The sequence below is a fragment of the Aspergillus uvarum genome, assembly GCF_003184745.1.
Source record: "Aspergillus uvarum CBS 121591 unplaced genomic scaffold BO82scaffold_16, whole genome shotgun sequence".
In the NCBI taxonomy this organism is placed as follows: Eukaryota; Fungi; Ascomycota; class Eurotiomycetes; order Eurotiales; family Aspergillaceae; genus Aspergillus; species Aspergillus uvarum.
This window is the reverse complement of record NW_020291313.1, coordinates 165,789-188,368: the sequence shown is the minus strand read 5'-3', so window position 1 is coordinate 188,368 and position 22,580 is coordinate 165,789. Positions and strand designations below refer to the sequence as shown.

The 22,580-nt window shown below is 52.9% G+C and overlaps 7 protein-coding genes across 7 annotated transcripts; 5 read left to right on the top strand and 2 right to left on the bottom strand.

The window, feature by feature from the left end:
* The first annotated feature begins 209 nt into the window (after positions 1 to 209).
* Positions 210 to 1,701, top strand: BO82DRAFT_352872 (uncharacterized protein). Its single transcript, XM_025634811.1, has one exon. The coding sequence runs from the start codon at positions 607 to 609 to the stop codon at positions 1,279 to 1,281; it is 675 nt and encodes a 224-aa protein (XP_025493660.1). The 5' UTR covers positions 210 to 606; the 3' UTR covers positions 1,282 to 1,701.
* A 5,750-nt stretch (positions 1,702 to 7,451) lies between these two features.
* On the top strand, positions 7,452 to 9,056 carry BO82DRAFT_306625 (glutamate dehydrogenase). The gene is made up of 3 exons (XM_025632259.1): positions 7,452 to 7,518; positions 7,598 to 8,160; positions 8,220 to 9,056. Exons 1-3 carry the CDS (start codon positions 7,473 to 7,475, stop codon positions 8,991 to 8,993), a joined length of 1,383 nt encoding a protein of 460 aa, XP_025493659.1. The 5' UTR covers positions 7,452 to 7,472; the 3' UTR covers positions 8,994 to 9,056.
* Positions 9,057 to 10,028: 972 nt separating this feature from the next.
* BO82DRAFT_352869 (putative MFS monosaccharide transporter) lies at positions 10,029 to 13,096 on the bottom strand. The gene is made up of 5 exons (XM_025634810.1): positions 13,026 to 13,096; positions 12,820 to 12,951; positions 12,298 to 12,766; positions 11,016 to 12,240; positions 10,029 to 10,962 (listed from the first exon to the last, which is right to left on the bottom strand). The coding sequence occupies exons 1-5, from the start codon at positions 13,038 to 13,040 to the stop codon at positions 10,365 to 10,367; spliced, it is 2,439 nt and encodes an 812-aa protein (XP_025493658.1). The 5' UTR covers positions 13,041 to 13,096; the 3' UTR covers positions 10,029 to 10,364.
* A 1,365-nt stretch (positions 13,097 to 14,461) lies between these two features.
* On the top strand, positions 14,462 to 15,834 carry BO82DRAFT_400535 (uncharacterized protein; the record flags this gene model as incomplete). The annotated part of the gene is made up of 6 exons (XM_025639193.1): positions 14,462 to 14,584; positions 14,641 to 14,711; positions 14,807 to 14,833; positions 14,883 to 15,174; positions 15,291 to 15,430; positions 15,549 to 15,834. 6 exons carry the CDS (start codon positions 14,462 to 14,464, stop codon positions 15,832 to 15,834), a joined length of 939 nt encoding a protein of 312 aa, XP_025493657.1.
* An 82-nt stretch (positions 15,835 to 15,916) lies between these two features.
* BO82DRAFT_352868 (RlpA-like double-psi beta-barrel domain-containing protein) lies at positions 15,917 to 17,285 on the bottom strand. Its single transcript, XM_025634809.1, has one exon. It carries the CDS (start codon positions 17,109 to 17,111, stop codon positions 16,278 to 16,280), a length of 834 nt encoding a protein of 277 aa, XP_025493656.1. The 5' UTR covers positions 17,112 to 17,285; the 3' UTR covers positions 15,917 to 16,277.
* Positions 17,286 to 17,912: 627 nt separating this feature from the next.
* BO82DRAFT_41338 (uncharacterized protein) lies at positions 17,913 to 18,326 on the top strand. Its single transcript, XM_025639872.1, has one exon. It carries the CDS (start codon positions 18,016 to 18,018, stop codon positions 18,289 to 18,291), a length of 276 nt encoding a protein of 91 aa, XP_025493655.1. The 5' UTR covers positions 17,913 to 18,015; the 3' UTR covers positions 18,292 to 18,326.
* Positions 18,327 to 21,848: 3,522 nt separating this feature from the next.
* BO82DRAFT_363343 (uncharacterized protein) lies at positions 21,849 to 22,495 on the top strand (the record flags this gene model as incomplete). The annotated part of the gene is made up of 2 exons (XM_025636895.1): positions 21,849 to 21,851; positions 21,917 to 22,495. 2 exons carry the CDS (start codon positions 21,849 to 21,851, stop codon positions 22,493 to 22,495), a joined length of 582 nt encoding a protein of 193 aa, XP_025493654.1.
* Positions 22,496 to 22,580: the final 85 nt, after the last annotated feature.

The following is a 22,580-nucleotide window of genomic DNA, read 5'->3' as shown; positions in this document are numbered from 1 at the left end:
ATCCCCCCCCCCCTCCTCCTCCCCCTCTCTATTTCCTCCTCCGCTGCGACTATCACCGACCAGTATTTGTTCGCCTAAGACCACATCTTCTCCCCGCCCCCCGACGAGCGTTTCTCTTGGGCTAGGGCCCTTGTCATGAATTGTGTTTTCTGCTGCAATAATAGATGGATCGCGCCTAGCAGATGTCCATGGACGATTCTCATCCGGGTAGAGGCCTAGGTTTTACCATCAGGAATCTGTTTCGTTCCCCATCGTTGTCCTCCCCATCTTCGCGGCCACGAAGATCTCTTCTTCGAAGGGGACGCAGTGTGATTGAGAGCAAGTAAGCATTCGCTCGTCCTCTATACCTTCTGCCCCTCTACTTCGGCGGTTCGTCTTGGTGTTCACCCGTACGATCCCACCTGCTGCTTTTCGCGCTTTTCACAGAGCCGAGCCTGATTTATGCGACTTCTGTCTCATGTGTCGAAACACCAGCCAAAACCATTGGACAATATCGAAACCAAATAGCATTGAGACCATGATCTTGGATGATTTAGAACTGACGCAAGTGAAAATTTCCGCAGCAGAAATTCGATTGACCCCACGAAACGTGCTTCGGCGCCTCCAATGAATGATAATCATACCCGCGAACCAGCAGCGATGATTGGGCCTGCGGAATCGTCTACAGTCGGTTGCGACATCTTCGTATGGTACCCGCGCTATCAGAATTGTCAGCGATACTTCTTGGATGATGCGCAACACAGCGTCCCTGTTCAAGCGCTTTCCGCTTTTCTGAACATTCGTCTTCCATTCCAATGGGAATCCAACCCGGTTGCCAGCTCGAGCTCGAGCTCGTCTACCAATCACTCTCCAACAAGCGCCAACCATACCCCTTCGGATTCACCTGGCCCGTCGACGGTGCTCCCTTCTGTCTCGCTGATCCCTTATATTCGTCGCCTCGTGGCTACTGGAATGGATTTTCCAGGGGTGCTTCAAGGATTCTTCGGGAATGAATGGGCCGCCGGCATCGGTCCTCTGCACGAACAGGAGAGACGTAATTACCTCTTCGCAGCTAAAAGCGGGGGATGGGCAGCCGTGAAGAAGGAATACGATATCGCTCCGCTGGAGACCATTCCATTCTTACGCCCATTGCAGGGACCGCTGGACTCCGAGATCGAGGCCGCTGAGAGAAGCTGGAGTGACTGGCTTGCCATGGAGGACTGGATGGTCGGGCCTCGAGCGCCTGATGCCCTTCGCGATTCATCTTCTAACATGTCACGAGCGCAGAGCTCACGTGGCTGAGGCTTCTAGTCCCTCGATCCAAATCTTCTCTCATTTCTTTGCCTCTTGCTCCATTCTGCATCGATTCCCAGATTTGACTTCTACATGTTGAACAATACCAAACGACTCTGGGCGATACGGTGTTTGGGGAACTCATAGCGAGCCCACTCCTATTCTTTTTAATATTCTTTTCTGTTCTTCGCATGCCTGCCATGAGATGACGATCATATGAGTTCTTGAGCGTGATAGACTGCTGCGGGCCCACATATTAGTTTTGGCTTCAACTATTGACTACGAAGCGCACTCTTTTTTGCAAGGGGTAGTTATACTTGGATATCCACGACCAAGGACTTCTGAAAACAGCGGCCAATCCATGAATCACATGATAGGCGCTGGTATTTAGTATAGCATTAATGCACAGCTCTTGGTGATGTTCACTGCCACATTTGTGAATCCTCGATATCGTGTTTGGGCTTGTCGTCATCGCTAGGCGGAACATGGTTTGCTCGAACGCGAAAATAACCACGCCCCCTGAGCCCCCTACTACTGCGATCGCGGTTCACCCCCCCCCCCAAGAACCTGGATGACAGTGCCAACCTGGTGAGGATCGACCTCGACAAGTGTCTCGATTGGGCACCTACCTCCGGAACGATAGAAGTCTGAAACAAGCGAAGCGACCTCTAGTGAGGCTGACAGCCCAGTAGTGCGCTTGTGGAACACGGCATTGGTTCGGACGGGAACACTGTACCGAGGCGAACCTCACGGTTCGGTTAGAATCGTCATGGGCAAGGTAGTGAGTGAGTGGGCACTCGGAGTTTATCTGGGTCAATCACTCGCACGGAACGGGGATTAGACTTGTTGCATGCAGTCCGGATTGCGTGAGACTACTAAAGCAATCCTGCTGGACTTCTGCTTCGAAAAGGTATTTATTCACCTGTGCAAATACATAGACTACTCACCTTCTTTCTCCAAGGGCTATTGCAGATAAGTTTTGAGGTCTGAGGCAATGACCGATGTGCCCTGCGAGTCGCACAAACCCGATCCTGGATCGATCGATTTGAATTTTTCCCATCTGCCAACAGTTACCATGGGTGGGAGGAGAGATCGGAGCCGATGGGTTTGGATGACGAACCGCGCCCCCTGCTCCACCGGTCGGAACTCGTTGGATCGGATCTGTGGTTATCGATCGCGTAGGGGGAAGAGGGGGAGGAGGGGATCTCATCCGGGTAGGGTAGCATGGGCTGTTCTTTGTCCCATCGGGTCTGGTACAATAAGTGTACTTATAACTTAGGTACTAGTTGTTCTCGATTCCTCGGTCAGTCGGGACTCATTTGGTCCGACTCCTCGGGTTGTGTCCCTGCAGGACAGAAATTGGAGGAGGAACCCTACTCAGAGATCCGCCATGCATAAATTTGCACAAACCCCAATCGAACAAGCATGGGAACTAAGGTCCTAGCAAGCATGCCTCCTCTTCTTTAGCTAGATTGCAATTTAAACTTCTTCTGGACTTTTTCGACGAAGATCCGCGCCAGTGGCTGATGGCGCGCGGCTGAAGAAGCGGGGGGAAAGGAGGGGAGAGGGGGTTTTCAGTCCGTAGTCCATACAAACTTCACAATATGGTTGATGATATGATGGATGCACAAGCTAAACCATGTTGGTGGGCAGTTCTCTGGTTGCTTCAGGCTAGCTCGGACATATCTTGAAACTAGGTACGGAGTGGTGTTTGCAACTAGTCCAGATCTCTCCTAATGAAGGGCCAGACTGGGACGGCAGACACTGGTGGTGTTAGAAACAGTCGGTAACGGTTTCATACCCCGATTACTTACCATGGGTCACAGACATGACCGTTACCGTAATAGCTGGTACGGATGTGGTATTAGGTAGAACCAGCCTATCTTCCAGCTGTATGTACTGTACCTCAATTCTTTCAGTCAAATAGGAACCGTTTCGCAATCGATGTATCCAGTAAGGTGCAGTGCCATACTTGAGTCCATAGTGGCATAGCAATTAGGAAGAAAACTACAAATACAACATCTTGACCGTGTATCTGCTACCCCTGTACATGGGCTGGTTTCATACCCATTCGCCTCTTAAGCAGGGTGCTAAGTCTAGGCTAGGATGAACAATGGTATGTGTCGAAGACATGCAGCCGTAGATAGAATTGACCCCGCGTAGCTTGTCAATTATTCATCTGCATAGGAGATATTCCCCGAGTCAGCTCTCTTGTGTCTCTCATTCGCTGTCAACCGATCTACGTGTAGGGATAATTCTCCCGAGAACCCACAGCATATCCTTTGTGTTATCCAGTGGTTCCAGCCAACTCACGCGACGGGCTGTACTTTTACTGCCTGTCAGGTTGTCTCCTTTTTTTTTACACGCGTTTCATTGCGAGATAAGGGATGATCTTTGCCTTCATGCAACATCAAATTATTTTGTATTACAACTAAGTATTAGTAGTATATTCTGATAGCCAGTCTTCCTCCATAGAAGACTACGGTACAGTCTGTTAGTTAAACAGATAATAGCTTTATATTAGGAGCACCTACAACCATAATAAACTCTTCGGTAATTGTAAAGCCTAAGCTTTATAACTCTAGCTTATCCGCGCTATAGTCTCAAGTTGTGGGGTGTCAAGTTCAACAAATCAAGCCTAGGTATATCGCCGGATACGCAGTTGTATCTAAGCTTTAATGGGGTTTTACTACTTAATATACTATACTGGTCTCCTTGCTGACCTAGAAAGGTCTAATCAGTAGGATTTATTAACAGATACTGTCTTTTTAACTAGAGGGAAAGCCTACAACATCGCAGAGGAGGAGCGTGTATTGGGGATCTATTATACCAATTACTTATACAATTTTAAGTTAAAACAGTAAAACAGACTGTGAGGTCTTGATCCAGCCGAGTAAGAGCACTGAGTACAGAGGATGTTTCTAGATTCTAGAAGTTCTATTCCTTCAATTAACTAACACCTATTAAATAATCCACATATGGACAGATAGCTGCACTGCGTAGCATATGAAGGGCCGCAAAGTGTGAGAAGTGACATTATACTTAAGACATGGCTGATATACGACAAGGCCATGGCAGATGTTGGTATGGTGTCTTAATTTGACATTCGCCAACGTGCCCGCATGTCTTCCGTTCCTGCTTTCTGCTTGGCTAGACATGGCATGAACTATGGCCTGACTGCCTCCGTCCGTGCGTCATGTGAGCGCAGCGAGAGTATAAAGGCCCCCGCCTCTTTCCCACCTGCCCGTCTCCAAACTCGCCGCGGCGGAGGGTTGCATATGGAGCGAGCGATGAGCGCAGTGGTATATACAGGAGTGGGTCGAACGAGCTACAGAAGCTGCGCAGTTTCAGTAATCCAGATTATAGAAATCGCTTATGTTGTATGTGCAGCTTATATCCAGAATAACTCTTTATGCATGCATGGACTAGGTACTAGAGCGTCTGGGGGGCCCCGAGCTGCTAGGATGGCGGCCCGCACAGCCTATTTTGCATTCTGGTTTTGACATGCAGGTATTGCTTGACCTTGGAACATGTACTTCGCGAGCTAGCTACGCATGTGCCTGACTCGACGCACTCGGGCAGTCATCACTAGCTGAAGCAAATATAAAGTGTCCCCTTGAAGTCGTTCTCATATTCCACAAATGTAATTGCGTAGGTATGCAGATGGTCTCTTTGTTTCAGACAGCTTCTCCCCTGCTGTGTCGAAATACTGCGTCGAACGACAATAATAGCCTAAAGAATCAGGCTGTAATTGATTGATTCTTCGTGTCGTCGATAGGCCGACAAAAGATTGTTCATCTGATTGGTGGTATAATCACCAGGGAGACTGATGCCGACATCGGATCCTACTTTGCCTCTGGAGGAATGCACTAGCGCTAAGAAAAGTACTACCGCTGATGGTAAAGCGGAAAAGGACAGCGCATGGCTAGTGTAGTTTCCCTTGCCTGCCTACTAACAAGTACACTGCCGAGTGTTTCATTGGTTAGAAGGCGATGTTAAGTAAAATGAAAAAGTAATCATTGTAGATATCGACGCGTCTGGTGGCGTTGAGCCTGATGTTCAGCTTGGAGCGCTTGGCCAGTCCTCGCCTACCCACGTATATTGTAGATTATGTGATCGAGGTTACACTGGTGCATACTTTCCCCGGATCTTGCATCTTACCCTCCCCATCTTCCCCAGCAACCCGATGGATCAAAGGACAGTTGCCTCCCCCAGACAACCAAGCAAAGTCCAATTCGGGCCAGAATTCCTGTCAACAAACCCCGACCCCCGACGGATGCATTAGTGGGGGAGTTTAGCGGGCAGCTTGTGGTCTTGGGGGCGTTAAAGTTAAGACACCGCGTGCGCATTCCGCTCGGATGGCCATACTCGGGCGAGTCGGCTCAGGGAAGGAGGGAAGGTGGGTGGGGGAAGGATGATTAAAGAGGTTTAGTGCCAAAGTTTCTTCAGCACCTGCCAATGTTTAAGCCTGCCTGCACCGCAGATTCCCTCCCTGTCCTCGAATCCGAGCAGTGAGCACAGACGGGACAGCCTTGGTGCCACCCTCTCGGGTTGCGGAACTCGGCTACTTATCTATGACAATTCCGGCATGTCATTGGCTCTGACACCGTCGAGATAAGGACGGACAAGGGTTTGGCATTATGCTGATTGGCTCCGCAGTCACTGTAACTCGATTTGAATTGGTAACCTTGAAATCACCCATCCCCATCACATGTGCACATTGTGGCGTAGGTGAGTTTAGCCAGTCAGCCGCAACCTAAAGGTTTCCTTGCTGCTACAGTACAATGAACATGACACCAATGTGATGTCGATGGCTTTCGTGGGCCCTAGGAGGCAGGGATGTGCCATCGTGTTGCGTTGCCTTTTCAGTTGGCGAAGCGGTCTATAGGCAGGGTTGTGATTAGGCGATGGCCAGGTTACCGGTGAGACGGACAGAGCAAGGCCACAGATGGTATGATCGCCCGGTGAACCGTGTGTTATACTTGCCCGCCTTCCCGTACCACCACCAGCCCGCGGCGGCCATCTCTTCTTCCCCCCTCTCCCCCGCCCGCTGTGTCCACTGGCCACGACCCTACTCAGCTCAGCTCACCGGGAAGCCGGAGTCTCCCGACAGTGAACGATTCATCCTGTTTTCGGAGAGAACACCCCAAACGATGTGCTTCCTAGTTTTGAGACAGGCTTAGAACTTTCAGTCTTCAGAGGGCGCACTCGACTTAGTAACGATCGCACTGATAGCGCGTAAAACCATCAGATAAGAATTTCGCTCACACGTGGGGCGCACTGCACTCTGGGGGGGGGGGATCTGAGGATCGATTCCGAGGTCACGTGCCATCGATAGGCCTGCAGGGAGATGCTTGGCATGCTTTTCACCTCGTACAGTAAGTACAGAACAAAGGGGAGCAGATCAGAAGTCCACTACTCCTACTGAACAACTGTCCATAAACCCAAGGGCAATAGACTACGTACGTTTCATCCAAAAAAAAAAATCTCTTAATCCAGTTCGCTTAGAGTACTGCATCCCGAGAGATTCCTTGCCACACGAGGATTTCCCGGGAGGCCTGCAAGCGGCGAGAGGGGCGGGTTTCCGCCGATAGATAACGGGAGCAGATTCTGTGACCATAAACTATCGACTAACACTGCCCCGAACTTCGGACGCCCACCCGGCATTGGTTTGCCGTGATTAGTCCCGCTGCCGCTGTCTTTGCCTTACTACTTACTACTTTTTCCTCTCCGGCGGGGACTTCCTATGTTTCGTCCGACTCCGGCTGTTACTGTACACCTTTTTTTGGATTTTCCCGTTTCTCTTTTTTCTTTTCATTTTCGTTTTGCCGTCCGGACAACCCTCTTCCGCTCCGACCCAGTGGCACCCACCATCCACTGCTACCTACCATGACTGCCACCACAGACCCAGTCCGGGGTCGGGGGTAGAAGGAGAAGAGGAGGAGGAGGGGGGGGAAGAGAGGAGGGGGACTGAAACGGGAAGGCAAAGGGGGAACCCGGAAAAAAAAGAGGCAATGGGAAAGATACATAAACCCATTCTCTCTCCTCCCTCAACTCTCTCTTCCTCCTTCTTCCTTTCATCCCCATCCTCCTTCCCATCTCTCTCCCAGACCAGGTCTTAAAAAGTCTTGTCGGGTATCCTTTGGGTCATTCTTCTTCTAACAACACTAAACTAAATACATTTCCCTCCTTCATTCACCATGTCCAACCTTCCCGTTGAGCCCGAGTTCGAGCAGGCCTACAAGGGTATGTTCTTCTATCAATAAAAAAAAAAAAATCACTACCAATGTGTTGCCACTGTATCTAACAACCCCTTCCTGAACAGAGCTTGCCTCGACCCTCGAGAACTCCACTCTTTTCCAGAAGAACCCCGAATACCGCAAGGCTCTGGCTGTCGTCTCCGTCCCCGAGCGCGTCATCCAGTTCCGTGTCGTCTGGGAGGATGACCAGGGCCAGGTCCAGGTCAACCGCGGTTTCCGTGTCCAGTTCAACTCCGCCCTCGGCCCCTACAAGGGTGGTCTCCGCTTCCACCCCACTGTCAACCTCTCCATCCTCAAGTTCTTGGGTTTCGAGCAGATCTTCAAGAATGCCTTGACTGGTCTGAGCATGGGTGGTGGTAAGGGTGGTTCCGACTTCGACCCCAAGGGCAAGTCCGACAACGAGATCCGCCGCTTCTGCGTTTCTTTCATGACTGAGCTCGCCAAGCACATCGGTGCCGACACTGATGTCCCCGCTGGTGATATCGGTGTCACTGGTCGTGAGATTGGTTTCCTCTTCGGCCAGTACCGCAAGATCCGCAACCAGTGGGAGGGTGTCCTCACTGGTAAGGGCCTCACCTGGGGTGGTTCCTTGATCCGCCCCGAGGCCACCGGTTACGGTGTTGTCTACGTATGTTTCCCTGCCCTTTCCGGCACCACAGACGAGTTCGTGCTAACAGGACCTCGCAGTACGTTGAGCACATGATTCAGCACGCTACCAACGGCGCTGAGTCCTTCTCCGGCAAGCGCGTCGCCATCTCTGGTTCCGGTAACGTCGCCCAGTACGCCGCCCTCAAGGTCATTGAGCTTGGTGGTTCCGTTGTTTCCCTGAGCGACAGCCAGGGCTCCCTCATCGTTGTCAACGACTCCAGCTTCACCCCCGAGGAGATCGCCTTGATTGCCGACCTCAAGGTCGCCCGCAAGCAGCTCGCCTCTGTCGTTTCCGAGGGTGTCTTCGCCGACTCCGCCAAGTTCAAGTACATCGCTGGTGCTCGTCCCTGGAAGCACGTTGGCAAGGTCGACGTTGCCCTTCCCTCTGCTACCCAGAACGAGGTTTCCGGCGAGGAGGCGCAGGCGCTGATCGATGCCGGTGCCAAGTTCATCGCGGAGGGTTCCAACATGGGCTGCACCCAGGAGGCTATTGACACCTTCGAGGCCCACCGCCAGGCTAACGCCGGCAAGGCTGCCATCTGGTACGCCCCCGGTAAGGCCGCCAACGCCGGTGGTGTCGCCGTCTCCGGTCTCGAGATGGCCCAGAACTCTGCCCGCCTCAGCTGGACCTCTGAGGAGGTTGATGCCCGTCTCAAGGACATCATGCGCTCCTGCTTTAAGAACGGTCTCGAGACCGCTATCGAGTACGCCACCCCTGCCGAGGGTGTCCTGCCTTCCCTGGTCACCGGTTCCAACATCGCTGGTTTCACCAAGGTTGCTGCTGCCATGAAGGACCAGGGTGACTGGTGGTAAATGCTTCGCATCGTCGATGAGATGGTGCTATGATGATGACTTTTCTTCTTCTCCCGTTTTGTTTCAGCGCATGGATAGAGGCGCCGGTTGCTTTACTTCATAGTACATATTTACCATACCTTTTTTCACAATCATGAATCATGAATGTCAAATCAATGGGTCATTGCCACGCGTAATTCCTAGTTCTTGCATCTAAATCCCAGGAGTCATGTCAGCCCGCCGCAGCATAGATCTTCTCGAATCCATGATGGTAGTCCCACATGCCCCTAATAAGCTTTCGATCGGGTCTTGGCTTCAAATTTAGCTGACAAGAAAAACCGACGGACGAGGTACTCATAATAGGAGGAAGGCTTTCCGCTTTCCTCTTCAGGCCGGTAAGAGGTCCTTCCATTCGCCCATCTCTCCTATTCACGACCCGTCTCTTGAATGATACGGAATCCAGACATCGTACGGGCCAATTCACCCCGACCACTTGAATGTCCGCTCCATACATGCATAAGTTGGTATTTTGCTGCAGATATTCACCAGGCGCGGAGAACATCCTACACTTGGAAAGTTCCACCAAGCATGGTCAAAAATGCGACATGGACACAAGACACGAGCTTTTGACCGTTGTATTCCAGACTTGGGTCGGGCGCGTTCACTGCCTTGGGGCGCCTCGAATCTAATTCTACTTGAAACCGGCGCCCAGTGCCTCGGGAGAACAATAAATTTGTTAGTGACACCTTACCTGATAACTAACGACTGCTTTGGATACAGGACGAAACGGGGTACGGTATCGATGTAACGTACGGACTGCATGTGACGGGACGGTACCCGAAGGTATGATACTAAATTTCAGAGTCACGTACGGGTACTCCAAGTGTTATTGAAGTGCTGTGGCATTTACAACTAGTGTTCCCGCACAGCCACCGCCTAGACTGGCCACGAGCACAGACAGGCACAGACAGGCACAGACCCACCCGGTGTTGTTCTCTTGAGTCTTAAGTATTGACTTCAAAGATTATTGTACCATGAAGTCGCGCTGCATGAAACATGGGGACATCATTCCAGTAAACAATATGTACAACCATGAACTCTCCGAGCTCAGTAAGAATGCACTGTTCCGCTCTATCAGGGTACTTTGATCCGTAACCCTGCTTCTCTGTACATAATCATCGACAATTGTCTTTCGAAGTATATATGGTGTAGGGCGGAAATCAAATGACGCTTCAGTATGATGTCAACGCTGCCACGTTGCGACGCGGTCGATTTGTCATTCCAAATGCTAATGCAACCTGACGCCATGCTAAGTCCAGAATGAAACAGACCATTAAACAATGTATGGGTATCACAAGGCATATCCCCAAGGGGAGAAAACAAGAAAATCAATCACTCCGTCAGGTGGACGGTCGGTAGCGGATCCAAGAGCACACTGCGCCGTCGCGACAGCACTCCACCCACAGACGGATTGTCCTTGGCACGCGGCACGCCGCGGCTACGGCGGCGAGGATGTCGCAGGTGTTCGTTGGGCACCGGGTCCACCTGCTTCTTGGCCGCCGGTACGAGGTTCAAATATATTGGGAATATGGCACCCGCGGCGGAAACCGCCACGAGAACGCTATACGAGTAGGGTACGCCGCCTACCAGTTGCGCTGCGTACTGCGCAAACGGGAAGATACCGCCCCCTCCGATGGCCATCGTCAGCAGACAGCCGGCTGTCTTGGTATGTCGTCCCGTGCCCCGCAAAGCGATGGCAAAACTGATACTGAAGGCACCGCTTTCGAACAGATATACAAGCTCGGCCATTGTCACCGCCGTGAGGCCGGTGGTATGCATGCACAGCGCGGCGCACACGATCATGCCAATGTAGGACAACAGCAGAATCCAGCGTGGCTTGAGGAACCATTGCAGAAGAGCGGCTAAAAATCGCCCCACTGCAAAGACCGTGTGCCCAATGGTCAAGAACTCGAACGGAGTCAAGGAACCGCTGCAACCGCTTTAGTAAGATGAGCAAAAAGATGCCCAGGATAGGAAACTTACTTTGGATGGACTTCCTCAACAAAACGCACGAAGCTCATGGACAAGACTTCTTGGCCCGCGACATACATGAACACAGACCATATGCCCAGACCCAGAGTGACCCAAACCACCGGCAACCCCGCCACGCGAGCACGATTGTCAGACCGCCGCCGGTTGGCCAACTCTTCCAGATCAGCATCGGAAGCCTCTGGGACAGGCAGGTAGTAGAAGACGAGAGCCAGAATCACGTCGAATAGAGCAATGCCAAGGTAGGTCCACTGAACGTCTACCAAGGAGGATACATCAGTCACCTTTTTAAACAGAACCTTTTTCGCGAGAAGCTGCGAAACAACACTGCCAACAGCCTGGACACCTTGTGAGATGTTCAGACGAATCTCGGAGTTTTCGAGCGGACCGCATAGAGCAATAAACGGATTGCCGGCTGTCTCAAGCACGGCCAAGCCGAACCCGACAATGAGGTTGGACACAGCGAACGCTGAATAAGAAGTCAACACAGCGGAGGGCCAGAAGATGAGGGAGCCGCATGCGTAGATGCAGAGGCCCGTTATGAATGAAGCTTTGAAGCCCCAATGTTTGAGCACCGGACGGCCCACAAGCGGTGGGCCCAACAGATAACCACCGTAGTAGGTCGCGTGCAACCCGTACGATCGATATACACCAAGATGTAAGATTTTCTTGAATTGCTCATTCAGCATGTCGAGCAATCCGTAAGCAAAGCCCCAGAGGAAGAACAAAACAGTGGTGAACGCGATCGGCGTGATGGACTCCTTGTTGCTCAGCTTGAGCATATTCGCGGGCTGTTTCATATTGACAAAGTCGAAGAAGGTGATACTGGGCGGGTAGGAGGAATTGGTCACTGTGTTCGTGCGCTGCTCCACGTCGGTCGCTCCCGGGCCTGAACGGGGCGGCGGGGCGGCCAGGAACTCCGTGAGATCGACGCGTGCGTCGCTGCCAGCCTGACTGCTCTGACTCTCCGACTGGGTGGGTTTAGGATTTGGGGTTCCATTGGGCGGGGCAGGTCGGGGCACAGAGTCCCCGACTGCAATGGGCGCCAGCGGCTGTAGCGGTTGGGTGCCAGGCGAAGAGGCTTGATAACTCTCGTCAGTGTCGCGAATGAGCTTGGGAAGCAACCGGGCGACGAGCGGCTTGAGGCTGGGAACGCAGGCGCATATAATGGAAACATTGACTTCGATGACGGACCACATGAAGGAGAATGCCGCGTACCCTAAAGCTTGAAGTTAGAGGTAGACGAAGATGCAACAATGGGGCACAGTTGACTGACAACTTAAATCGTCGCCGGGGGTACCCTGCAAGTGAACTTCTTTGAGAGCGATCTGACGGGAGGTCGCAGCATCTTGAATGTAGGCGATCCGAATGACATCAACAACGGCGACGAAGAACCCAAAACTGAAGGTGATGACGATAATGATTTTCTGCTTGCGCGGCAGGCGCATCCGCGTGAGAATGGGGTTCGGTAAACAGAGGATGGCCAGGTCGGTAATGATGTTGACCGGGGAGGAGGATAGATAGAGGGTGAGGATGTCAATGCACTTGGCGCCGTCGGGCAAGGGATATGCGACAGCAGCACTGACTGGACGGCACTGGAAGACGTTGACGAGGGTGAGGGCCAGGCCAGCGGCATTGACGACGAAGAGGGTGACGTAGGTGGCCCAGCGGAATATCTTTTCGCCTTGTGTAAGGGTCAGGTAAAAGACAAGGATGGAGGTTTTGATGGCCATCAGCGTCGGGTTCTGAGTCGTCCGTGAGAAGAGCGCAGCGAGTAGAAGCGGAGCGGAGGACTCACGTAAAGGACGGTAAAGGCGTAATCGGCGCGATTGAGGCCAGGCCGTTGCTCGGGGCGAATCTTGGCATCGTGAAGACCGAGACCTTGGTGGGTAGCGTAGAAGAGGGAGAAGGAGAAGCCGAAATCAAGGAACTGGAGGTTGTTCGGGAGTATGGTCAGTTCGCTTATCGCCCTGTATAGAGGAAACTGATATGATGGATGTATACCCAGGCCAAGAGCATAAAATAGTCATGCAGGGCAATTTTGCGAACTATAAAAAGGCGAGACACGAAGCGCAAGGCAACAAAAACGGTGGCGACAACAAAAAAGACGATGGAGACGGTCAAAACTGTCGGTCGTTGGTCTTCCATCACGGAGAGAGAAGAAGAGGAGGAGGAGGAGGAGGAGGGGGAGAGCGGAGAGCGAATTCGGAGGGAGCGGAAGGGTCGGTTAGAGGCGGGGAGGAGGAGGGGAGGAGGAGGGAGGCAGGCCCATGATTGATCTCGCTCGACGGGTTCACGGCATGGAGGCAGATGATTCTATACATATGAGAGATGAAGACTGGTAAATTTGTAAGACCGAGACGAAGGTGAAATAGCAGTTGGAAAGAGAGCGTGGGTGGTAAAAGGAGAGAAGGAGAGGAAAAGAGAAAAGAGAAAATAAGAATAAGGTTGAGGGGGTGAAGCGGAGAAAAGGAAGAGGAAGAGAGATTTGGAGGATGAAGAAGGCAGGAAAGCAAGTAAGCAGGCAAGGCAGGCAAGGCAGGCAAAGCAGGAAAGAGACAAATAGACGAGAGGGAAAAGGGAAAGGAAAGGAAAGGATGGAACCTCCAACCACTCAACTCGCAAGTGGGCAAAAAGGGCAACGGAACTTGGAAGGCTTACTCGACAATTTAATTTAAGCACAGGGGAAAAAAAAAAAAAGAAAAAGAAAGAAAAAAGAGGGGGGGAAATATGGCAAATTAAGTAAGCTAAAGCAATTGCACTGAATATTGATCGACAGTCACCGTTTTCAAATAGAAGGAATTATTTCACTCCAGAGCAGAAAGACAAACAAAACAGTAGAAAATGGTAAGGATGAGAGAAGAGGGAGAGAGAGAGAGAACAACGTAGATGTTATGTTATTTCTCTTCACCCCCTCGCGTGGCATCTTTTACATTGATAGACCCGTTATCGTTGGATCCGCAGTAGGAATCTGTTCCTGAGCGATCGGCTGTTTAATGTTTAATAGTACGGTGTGATAGATTATCTGCATGGGGATCCTCATTTGTCTTTCTCCAGATTTATTGGGGCACTATACCACTTCAGTATTCTTGTTGAATGGGGGCCATTGCTTGATTTGTTTAGCGAGGTCCTCTATCCCCCGCAGTCTTCGCTGCCATCGGATGACAACTATAGCACTATAGCATACATACAAACACACCTACATCCAGCCCTAATCACAGCCGACAATGCTCTCCTCATCAACCAGGATCTTCCGCTTGGGTGGTCTTGTTGCTATCACATGGTCCCATAACCTCTATTATGGATGAAATCAGCCAAATTCGACCCGAAACTCACCCGGAGCATATGAACGGTCCTGCACAAACAACTCTTGTATAAAGAACCGACCTGTGTCTTCAATCTCCCCATCTACGTAAACGGCTCGGCCCCCCCTCTTCACTATGAAAGCTGCAATAGTCCTTGCAGCACTGCTGACGGCTCTAGCTGTCTGTCCGGATCACGACTACTGGGTTAACCGAGTCTGGAGGGAGCTGCAGCAGTCTGTGACGTGTGCAACCTGCGAGGTGAGCGGAGCGCTAGCCGAGATGGCCGACTGGCCAGGTATTGACATTGGATGCAGATCCTGTTAGGCACACTGAAGGCCGTGGCGCATCAGGGCCCGGATGTTCTGCGAGCCGTCTTGACTGAGATGTGCACGCAGGCCAAGGGAGATCGATCGATCACCTGTTATCTTTGTTGTCACGCTAAATCGCCGAGTCCAGATTGCTGATGCCGATGTGTGCCAGGGCACCACGGCCGCCCAAGCGCCCAGCGTCTTTTACATCCTCGAACAGCTGCAAAAGTAGATCGGTGACCAGCCAGTTGGATGTGCGCCAGCCTGGGTCGCCGGTGTCCGTGGCCAGAGATCGATTTCAATCCGACTCTACCACCCGAGCCGTCGAGCAAGCCCATCACGCGGAGCTTCAACCATATACCGATTCGTGAAAAACGATCCGTCCGCGTGGCCCATCTCAGCGACACGCACGTTGACCGCTTCTACACGCCGGGGGGACCAGCTATCTCTCTGCTCCAAACCCATGTGCTGCCGGCCGTATACAGCGGGCGATGCGCCCAACAGCACGCTCTTCCCCTGCGGGGACTGGGGCAATCCTCGGTGCGAATCCTCCCATTCGCCTGCTGACGGACAGTTTATTGCCCGTCCTGCAGAGCCTGCAGCCTCCGTTTGCCTTCCGTCTATTCACCGGGAACATCATACCCCACGATTTCTAGCTCACCAGTCCAGCGTCCGTCGAGGCCGATTATAACACCACGTATACAGCGCTGCAGACCCTCAACCGCCAGGGACCCGTCTATCTCGCCCTCGGCAACCACGACACCTCTCCGAGCAACATCTACCCCGTGTCTCCCACGTAACCTTCAGGTTGAACGCCGCAATGGGCCTACGACCTCTTCGGCTTCTGGTCGAACCGGCTCTCCCTGCAACCGAGGCCCCCATCACCATCACCAGTACCAGTCCCCCAACCCAAGAACCACGGCCACTACAGCATCCTCCACCACCACCAGCACCGCCCGCAATAGCAGCGCCCGCGAAGCCATAGGCATCAACTACATCACGCCCAGCCTGACATCCGAACACGGCCGCCCGGCCTTCCGGCTCTACGACGTCGACCCTACCACCTGGACGGTCGTGGATTATACGGTCTACGTGGCGGGGTATGACTTCCGGACTGTGCCGCCAGCCCATCGATTCTATGGGGATAGTGCTGAGGGTACTGTTCTGGGGTGTGTCGGAGGAGGGAGATCTGTTACTTGAGGGGTGGGAGGGTTGTCCGGGGAGTTTTGTCACCATGGGCGGGCATGGGGATGACTTTGCGTGGGCGGGGCACTGGATGGAGTAGGTCGATAGGGAGGCTAATGGGTAGGCTGGTGGGATTGTAGTCGTGCAAGGTAAGAGTACACGGTGGGAGAGGCACAGCAAAGTAGAATACGTAATGAGTGCAGTACTTGCCGTTGACTTGCCCAGGTTGCTACGGGTCTATTCCAAGATAAAAGAAGTCCTACTGGCACCGCACACTTTCCACCTTACTCGCTACACTTTACAAGGTCAAGATGAAGAAAGAAGGCAATCTATTCAGGCCATCGCGCCGCGACGGGTTCGTTCCATTCTCCCAGATAACTCAACAAAAAAGATATGCACACGAAAGAAAAGGTAGCAGGGTAATCATTCTATCCGTAAATCACGTTTCCTTCACACTTCTACTGGATGTACCAGTCGACACCGCTGACACGGCCGGCACCCAGTTCGGCCAGCTCGAGGAACAGCGACGAGGACAGATCGATGGAGCCTTCGGCACAACCCATGCAGGTGTCGACGATGGTACCGGTCGCGGTCTTGCCGCCGTAGTTGATGGTCACCGACTTGCCACAGTAGCTCTTCTGCATGATGGTGTGCGACAGAGCCAGGACGTGCTCGCTGTCGGTGTTGGTCTCACCGCAGGATCCCAGACCGACCTCGTAGTAGGTGATGTCTCCGCTGCAGGGCGAGGACTCGGAGCAAACGCCAGAAGAGCTGGAGCCGGAGCTGGAGCTAGCACTGGTGGTAGCAGCGGCAGCAGCGGTGGTGGAGGTGGAAGAGGAGGAGGTGGTGGTGGTCCAGGCCGAAGTGGTGGAAGTGGTGGAGGAAGTGGTGGAGGAAGTGGTGGAGGAAGTGGTGGTGGTGGTGGCGTGCCACTGCTCAGTGGTCGAAGTAGCGACGCTGGTGGTCCACTGAGGAACCTCGGGGGTCCAAGTGAAGGAGGGCACGGCGGGGGCGGTCCAGACGGGCTGTTCCCATCCAGCAGTCGTCGAAGTGGTGTAGGAGCTGTGGTGGGAGCTGTGGTGCGCCTGGGTGTGATCGGCGACCTTGTTCACAGCGTTGGTGGTGGAGGTAGGCTCGACAGTGACGGTGGTGGTCACGTCGACGGTGGTCCAGACAACAGAGGTGACGGTCTCGATCTCCACAACCTGGTCGCGCTTGTCGACGGGGGCGGCCGAGGCGAAGGCCGCAAGCAGGGAGCCAACGAGGGCAAGAGACTTGGTGATGGGAGCCATTGCTTTTGAAATTGTTGAGTTTGACGAGGGGTATCTGGTGGATATTTTGGGTTGAGTCTAGAAAGCGGGTTGCTTGCTTGCTTGCTTGCTTGCTTGCTTGCTTGCTTGAGGGTATGTCTATCTAGACGAAGGACTGGCTGACTCTGGTCGACAGAGGAATTGGAGGATCTCGAAGATAAGGACTGACTGACTGACTGCACTGCAGTACAATAGCAAAGCAAACCCGAGGGAGTGTGGGTGTGAAAGAAGGAACGACAGACGCTGCTGGTTGAGGAGCGAGAAACGAAGGAGAGGAGAGACCGAGAGGGGCAGCCCTTTATAAAGTATGGATGGAGGGGGAAGGAGGAGGAGGAGGGGAGGGACTGGCAGTCAGGGCCGGGACCGTCTACGGAAATCGGACTACAATAAAACGATTTTTTACTTTAAACATTTTTGGCAAGACTTTAATTATTGAATGGAAATTGTAAGAGTGAATATTATACGGACTCGTCATAGTAAAAAGTAACAAAGTGAATGAAAAAAAAAAAAAAAAAAAAAAAAAAAAAGAGCTAACCCGGGGAGAGTGCCAATCATCCATAACAAGCGTTGTCCCTGGCAGAGCCAACCAACAGGAAGGAGGAAGGATTGGCCCGAGTTCAGGCCCCCGCAGCCCTGGCTGAGAGACTGACTGAGAGACTGACTGAGAGACCCACTGCAAGCAGCCCAGCTCGTGAACGCCCCGATCAACTGGTCAGGCACGGAACCAGTCAAAAGTCAAAACCACACTTTTGGCAACGGGTACTTCAGGAACTGGAACTGGAACTGGAACTGGAACTGGAACTGGAACTGTCCTACCACTCACCACTCACCACTCACCACTCAACTGTAGGTACCGTACGTACAGTCCAGTCTGTCTTAACCCTCCATGCCTTTGACCACTTTTTACCCACTTCTCCTCACCGTCTCTCCCAGGGTAAACTCACCGTCCCTGCTCTTGACTCCTCCTCCTCCTCCTCCTCCTCCTCCTCCTCGTCGTTGCCCCTCTTCCCCGGCTACCAATAATTGCCCGTCTGCCACCTCATCAACATGTGTTTTCCCGATGGCCACGCCTCGTATTGGACATGTTGAGGAGAAAGGAAGAAAGAATGACGTGAATTGTACAGTCATTCAGCGTGTTCCTGAATGCCGACTGATCGACTGATTGGCGGGCCCTCGATTGGCGCCGGTGTCTCAGCCAGGCGGGTTTGGAGGGCGACTCAGTGTGCTGACTGGTCGCCGCATTTGTTGGGTCTCCATTGACTTTTTCTGCGCTGTGGCTTGTACGGTTTGTACCTGTCCCGTATTCTTCTCCTTCTTTCTTCTTCTCTGCAGGCACCAGGGCCCGTCCCTGACCCAGGGCGGCATCGATCAGCCATTTCGATGTGATCCTTTTATTGTGATGGTGCACCCTCCATTACCAAGACCAATAAATACAACTCAGCCACAAGCCACATCCGATTGACTAGAAACGGTGCCTGACGGGACGGCATGCACAAGTTACGATTCTTGGGGCGAGCTTCAGTGAAAAGACCGCCCAAAGTCAGAATAGAAAATCCATCTAAGAAAAGAAAACAACAAACATTCGTCCGACACATCTTCCCCCTAAACGTATCATTTGAGACACCCTCTTCTATCGACGTCTTTCGATCCTGTCTTTCATGACTAACCCTTTTTGTTCTCCTCCTCCTCCCCCTCTCTCACTTGGTGGCGAAAAACAAAATGGATGGATCCTGGATCCTGATAGCTTTCACCATCTCAGGAACGTAGCCTATGGAGGCGTCGACCGTGCGGTGTCGACGTGTCCGCGACCCTCCGAGTCTTGGGGACTCCATCGCAGCGCGCAGCCAGTGAGGGCGGGCAACGCGATCATTCCCCTCTTCCAAGAGGGCTTTCATCTGTCCAGGGCTGCATCTTCCCCTCTTCTGAGTGCTTTTTGCCCTCATCTCTGCCCCACTGCGAAAATTTTGACTGCGTGTCGGACCTTCCAGCAGGGCCGATTGGAGGGGATGCAGTCGCCTTCACGCTGATCTAGACCGGTGGACAAGAAAGTGTCGATGTAATCATCCACTGCGGATTCTCTCAATTCTTTCATGTTTGTGTGGGAATACGAAACTTGGCATTGGAGTTCTGAGACGCCACATGGGCTGATGGAGTCAACAGACACAAACACCCAGCGCTCGGTCCAGACCCTGATCCCTGATGGATCTGTGATCCCGACCGGTCAATAAAGACGTGATGCGATTATCAATCATCCATTGCACCCTTCGTCCTGTCCATACTCAATAGGTAGGAGTGCTACAGCGACTCTACAGTCTACCGTACACAGATCTATTCTACCGATCAATTGAGAAGCAACGATCCAGAAACCTGCTCAGTGACATCAAGCCCGCCTCCGCCCATGACATGTATCGCATCTGCAGAGCATTCTCGGCGCCCCCTCACTCCCTCCCCCTCCTCATCGGAGCATATTCCATCGATTCCCACCCTGTAGTCATTCACACCGCACAATTCCTCCGACCCGAGAGAGGGTGAAACTGCAGCAGCATTCCCCGGCTGCCTGTCTATCTGCCCGTCGGGCTGTCTCCTCGCTTAGGGCGGGGCGATTCCCTTGGGATTGGATCATCCGGTCAGGTCAGGTCAGGTCTCTTTGTCCCAGTACTGTACGACAGCGTAGCCCTGTTTGCAGCAAAAGTATGGGGTACTGTACAGTACCTCGCTTCTGTGCTATGTGTGTATGTACAGTTTTCCACCAGTACATTCGCAGCGACGCATCATCGTCATCATTCATCCAACACCGCTCAAACGGGAGCTCAAACGACTAGCCCCCACGAGATGCTACAACCGAGATCCCCCCCCCTTCCCCCCCTTTCCTCTACCTCCAGAGATTGGGTTAGATGGTACCTGACCATCTCATCTTCCGGAAAGAGCTAACCGACTTGTCATCGTTCGATCTCGAGATCCTTCTTACCCAACTAGACAGCTTCGAGGAAGCTTCTGCACAGCCTAGTGCCAACACCCGGCCTGAACCTATAGCTGTTGGCTGGTCGACCAACCACCAAGCGGGAAATCCCGCTGAATCCTTAGGCTGCCTGCTGCGCTCTAATCGGCCGTCTATATTTACACAACGGACCTGAACCCGGGATGCCAGCCAACAATCCGTACCTGCGCACGTACGACCAACAGCCGTCTCAGCACCGGGGACTTCAAGAAAGTTGGCCTGGGCGCTGATGAAACCGGAGCTGCTGACCGAATCGAGTTCAGTTCCCCTTTGACTACATTCTGATAAACAGGGATATCCACACAACAGAGAGACGGGATGCCGCAAACATTCCCATTGGATGCCATCAGCATTGTTCACTGTCCCAGGGGGCAAGGCTACACAAGCATCGGTTCAATTCCCGCTTCCCTCCGGGGGAAACGATTCACCTCCTGGACAACGGCCCGGCCCATTCCATGACAGGCAAGGTCAGCGCGATGCAGTGGTTCAGTTGCGATAGTTGGCCCCCGTGAAGAGCTTGGTTGTGTGGTGGGATTGAGCTGATACCAACGTTGGGACGAGGTGAGGGCTCCGACGGAGGGATTCTGCCCAACGCAGGAAGTGGCACAGTTGATGCGGAGGTACTTGATCAACATCACTAGCGGACTTCTATCGGCGTCTGTTGACTACAGGAAGTGTTTCTCTTCCATGTGGATTGGTATCCCAGCTAAGCAGGACTCCTTGGAAGTGTAAGATGTCCAACAATCCAGCGCGCATGCCCGAGGTCGCCTCTGTCGTTCCTGGTACACGCTCGGAACTCGCGGGAGAATGCCTTCCCTTACGCACATCGGCTTGCTCTGTATAGTCTCAACAGCAGGAATAGCGCGCTGACAGAATCTGTTCGAAGATCACATGTTCCGGTCTGTGGCCCAGAGCGGGTCTCATGACTTCGGGGCGCGCTTGAAAGTGTGTTCCAGCTTACTTGACCGCTCGGCTCAAAGAGGCTGGCTAGATAACCTCTGGTGAGCCCATATAGCTATATCTTGAGTACTGAGACGCCCATGTTGAACTACAGCGAGCTCCAGATTGCATACAGAATCACTCATCTCGAAGCTGGGTGCGGAGTAAGTGATGTAACCCCCGTCTTCCAGGCCTAACGTTGTCCCCCTTCAGACGTAACAAATGCACTCCCCATATTCCCGTTGGCAGTACCAGCCGAAGATAGTTTTGAGTTAAGCATTTCGGGGCAGGTTCTGAGGTGTGGGTGAAGTGGGCGGCGAGACGGCAGGATACCAGCGTTAGGCGCCGCCGTTTTGTCTCGTCTCTGGGCGCGATCCGAAGCGCCGGGCCATCCGACCTTACCTCTAGTAGTGTCTCTTAGTGCATACCAGGTACCTGTTATAGTCACAGACCCGCAACAATGTCCTTCATTCGCCGGATTCCGGAAAGTAGTGCACGCGGCTTTTTCTACGTGATCAACAAGCCCGGTGTGCTTTGGCGCTCCGTCTAAGAATAATTGACGAACGGCACCGTAGCCTTGGGATGTCAATTTCCATCGATGTATAGTACATCAACTTTAGTATAAGATGCGGATGCTTTCGTGTGCGGTCACCGAGCATGAGCAGGTGTTCTGGACAGTGGTGGCAGGAGTCAGCTTGTCTCTTATATATTTCTCAGCAGCAGTCACTCTTCCAGCCCTAACAGCATCCGGTAAGCCTCTAACAAGCCGTGAGTTATCGACCATGGTGTGTGCATCCCGAAAGAATACACCCGACCACGCTCGAACCGTCCTGGTAACCCCCAATCGAAGTCCGGACTAGAAGTCGCCGTGTCCGTCCTCTCACTGATCGAGGCCTCGATCAGCCTCATCGGCCAGCTGCACGACGCCTACAAGCGCCAAAAGGAGCACACCAGCTTCCTCGCGGGGTACGCGGAGGAGCTCCGCAGCGCCAAGAGCATCATCCGGGTGGACCGGCATATTCGGGAGGTGCTGGGGGATGGCCGGGGGTTGAGGATTGGGAATTTGGTTCCTGATGATGAGGAGGCGGATGCTAAACGCGAGATTCCCCTGAGCCGGGAAGAGGTGGCAGCGGTGATGGGGCCACCGGGCCCCAGCAGCAGCAGCAGCAGCACGGAGCGGATCATCGAGAACAACCTCACGCAGCAGCAAGCCCTTCAGATCAACGGCCCCGTGGGCGAAGACCGATGGAAATCGATCAGCCGCCTGGTGGTTCGGCAGAACAGAGCGACGGGCACGAGTACGCAGGTCAACTATCCGGTGTCCGCCTCGACCTTCTACGTCCTGCTGGTCAATCACCTGGTCAAATCTGTTCTGGTCTGCGGTTTGCTGTATATTCCGCTGGCTTATCTGTTTCAAAAACATGACTAAGGGGGGGGCCCTATAAGACGTATGGAGTATTTAAGCGGAGACTTGGGTTGAGCGGTATCTACCTTATGATCTATGATAGGAGTCG

What these genes read in the sequence shown, in the direction of transcription:
- BO82DRAFT_352872 (XM_025634811.1), top strand. Translation starts at nt 607, where the DNA reads ATGAATGATAATCATACCCGCGAACCAGCAGCGATGATTGGGCCTGCG.
- BO82DRAFT_306625 (XM_025632259.1), top strand. Translation starts at nt 7,473, where the DNA reads ATGTCCAACCTTCCCGTTGAGCCCGAGTTCGAGCAGGCCTACAAGG. An exon ending in GTTCGAGCAGGCCTACAAGG is followed by an intron (nt 7,519 to 7,597) that starts GTATGTTCTTCT and finishes CTTCCTGAACAG; the next exon opens with AGCTTGCCTCGACCCTCGAG. An exon ending in CCGGTTACGGTGTTGTCTAC is followed by an intron (nt 8,161 to 8,219) that starts GTATGTTTCCCT and finishes AGGACCTCGCAG; the next exon opens with TACGTTGAGCACATGATTCA.
- BO82DRAFT_352869 (XM_025634810.1), bottom strand. An exon ending in CCCCGGCGACGATTTAAGTT is followed by an intron (nt 12,241 to 12,297) that starts GTCAGTCAACTG and finishes TTCAAGCTTTAG; the next exon opens with GGTACGCGGCATTCTCCTTC. An exon ending in GTTGAGGAAGTCCATCCAAA is followed by an intron (nt 10,963 to 11,015) that starts GTAAGTTTCCTA and finishes AAGCGGTTGCAG; the next exon opens with CGGTTCCTTGACTCCGTTCG.
- BO82DRAFT_352868 (XM_025634809.1), bottom strand. Translation starts at nt 17,111, where the DNA reads ATGGCTCCCATCACCAAGTCTCTTGCCCTCGTTGGCTCCCTGCTTGCG.
- BO82DRAFT_41338 (XM_025639872.1), top strand. Translation starts at nt 18,016, where the DNA reads ATGCCTTTGACCACTTTTTACCCACTTCTCCTCACCGTCTCTCCCAGG.